This window comes from Austrofundulus limnaeus, unplaced genomic scaffold (genome assembly GCF_001266775.1).
Source record: "Austrofundulus limnaeus strain Quisiro unplaced genomic scaffold, Austrofundulus_limnaeus-1.0 Scaffold250, whole genome shotgun sequence".
Lineage (NCBI taxonomy): Eukaryota > Metazoa > Chordata > Actinopteri > Cyprinodontiformes > Rivulidae > Austrofundulus > Austrofundulus limnaeus.
The window spans coordinates 669,233-672,066 of record NW_013952652.1 but is presented as its reverse complement, the minus strand read 5'-3'; the positions used below and the strand labels follow the sequence as shown (position 1 = coordinate 672,066).

At 53.8% G+C, this 2,834-nt stretch overlaps 1 protein-coding gene across 1 annotated transcript in view; it reads right to left on the bottom strand.

Annotated features, from left to right (window-relative positions):
• Positions 1 to 2,821, bottom strand: part of xkr4 (XK related 4) — a 12,627-nt gene extending 9,806 nt beyond the window's left edge. The window contains exon 1 of the mRNA XM_014020372.1: positions 1,601 to 2,821. Within this exon, the coding sequence (XP_013875826.1) occupies positions 1,601 to 2,295 (695 nt within the window). The 5' untranslated portion in view covers positions 2,296 to 2,821. The remainder of the gene's footprint in view (positions 1 to 1,600) is intronic.
• Positions 2,822 to 2,834: the final 13 nt, after the last annotated feature.

Here is a 2,834-nt window from a genome sequence, read left to right as displayed (position 1 = left end):
GCCTATAGTACAGTACCTGATGTACCTGCCTGTGGTACCAGATGTACTTGATACCTGTAGTACCTGATATACCAGATGTACCTGGTACCTGTAGTGCGAGATGCACCTGCCTGTAGTGCGAGATGTACCTGCCTGTAGTGCGAGATGTACATGCCTGTAGTACCTGATGTACATGCCTGTAGTACCAGATGTACATGCCTGTAGTACCTGATGTACCTGCCTGTAGTACCAGATGTACCTGCCTATAGTACAGTACCTGATGTACCTGCCTGTGGTACCAGATGTACTTGATACCTGTAGTACCTGATATACCAGATGTACCTGGTACCTGTAGTACCTGATATACCAGATGTACCTGGTACCTGTAGTGCGAGATGCACCTGCCTGTAGTGTGAGATGTGCCTGCCTGTAGTACCAGATGTACATGCCTGTAGTACCTGATGTACATGCCTGTAGTACCAGATGTACATGCCTGTAGTACCAGATGTACATGCCTGTAGTACCTGATGTACATGCCTGTAGTACCAGATGTACATGCCTGTAGTACCTGATGTACCTGCCTGTAGTACCTGATGTACTTGGTACCTGTAGTACCAGATGTACATGCCTGTAGTACCAGATGTACTTGGTACCTGTAGTACCTGATGTACCTGCCTGTGGTACCAGATGTACTTGGTACCTGTAGTACCTGATATACCAGATGTACCTGGTGCCTGTAGTACCAGATGTACATGCCTGTAGTACCAGATGTACATGCCTGTAGTACCAGATGTACATGCCTGTAGTACCTGATGTACCTGCCTGTGGTACCAGATGTACTTGGTACCTGTAGTACCTGATATACCAGATGTACCTGGTGCCTGTAGTACCAGATGTACATGCCTGCAGTACCAGATGTACATACCTGTAGTACCAGATGTACCTGCCTGTGGTACCAGATGTACCTGGTGCCTGTAGTACCAGATGTACATGCCTGTAGTACCAGATGTACATGCCTGTAGTACCAGATGTACCTGCCTGTAGTACCAGATGTACCTGCCTGTACTACCAGATGTACCTGCCTGTAGTACCTGGTACCTGTAGTACCTGGTACCTGTAGCCTACCTGGTACCTATAGTAACTGGTACCTGTAGCCTACCTGGTACCTGTAGTACCTGGTACCTGTAGTAAGTGGTACCTGGTACCTGTAGTAACTGGTACCTGTAGTACCTTGTACCTGTAGTAACTTGTACCTGTAGCCTACCTGGTACCTGTAGTAACTGGTACCTGTAGCCTACCTGGTACCTGTAGTAAGTGGTACCTGGTACCTGTAGTAACTGGTACCTGTAGTACCTTGTACCTGTAGTAACTGGTACCTGTAGCCTACCTGGTACCTGTAGTATGTGGTACCTGTAGTACCTGTAGTACCTGGTACCTGTAGCCTACCTGGTACCTGTAGTATATGGTACCTGTAGTACCTGTAGTACCTGGTACCTGTAGCCCACCTGGCTTTCTGTGGGATTCTGTGGAACCATAAGACCCCCTTTAACTCATGCATGTAACCCACCCTTCAGCAGCATCTAACCTTCCCTTCCCCAGGCTCGGTTCGGTTCGGTCCTACCTCCATATCTGTCCCAGCTGCAGGATGTGGATGACGGACTGGCCGAACCAGACGCAGAGGGAGTAGTAGGCCGGTGTGGCCCGGTTGTGTCCGGCCGGCCCGGTGCTGGCGGTGCTGTTGGAGGTGGTGTTCCTGCTGGCGGTGGAGGCCTGTCTCTGCGGGGTGGCCGGGGGCTGCTGGGCCGTCACGTCCCCGTGGGAGGCCGAGCCGGACAGCAGCTTGTTCCCGTCCACATGGGAGCAGTCCACGGCGGACTCGGAGCTGTCCTCGGTACCGAAGTCGTGGACGAACCACCGGAAGCTGAAGAGCTGCACGGAGAAGGAGCCCAGAACCACGAAGAACAGGGTCAGGCCGAACCACCAGTAGTCCCGGTGCAGGTAGTAGTCCACGGACAGCCAGACGTCGGTTCCGACATCAGCCAGGTACACGGCCACCGCCGCCAGAACCCACAGGCAGTCCCACACCGAGTACTGCTGCTGCTGCGGGCCGGGCCGGAGGCACCGAGAGCCGGGGCCGCTGCCGCCGCAGCACCGGGACTCCCCGTTAACCAGGTCCCCGTCCCCGGTGCACGCAGAGTCCGCCGGCTCTCCCGGGTGGAGCCCCTGAACCGAACCGGAGTGTTCGGAGTTCTGCAGGAGCGTGAAGGCCACGTCGCTCCGCTTCATCTTCAGCACCCCGTCAGATTTAGCTGCCATGACCGGAACCGGACTGGAAAAGGACGGCTTCTGGACCCTGTCTGCCCCCCTAGTCCTCCTGCTTGGACCGGATTAGCTCCTCCATGCCCCCCTCGGCCCGGAACACACGATGGAGACAAAAACCAGGGCCGAACCGAGCCTCGGACTAGCTCCGGTTTCTGGGTCCATTTCACCTTTTTTTCACTGAAGCGGTCCGGAACAGGATGCTTTTCCCCTGGTCCAACCTGATCCTGGTCCTGGTCTTGGTCCTGGTCCAATCACCTGTCCCTACAGAGTCCTGATTCTGAGGAAGATCCGGATGGAAACATGGACCGACAGAACCGAGGACGGCTGCAACCATCAGAATCCACCATGCAGACCACAAACCATGACATCATCTCTCTCCTCACGCCCCCACCGAACCCCACCGACCACCGAGCCCTACCGAGCCCCCTCCTCCCTCTGTTTCACATCTATCTATCTATCTATCTATCTATCTATCTATCTATCTATCTATCTATCTATCTATCTATCTATCTATCTATCTATCTATCTATCTA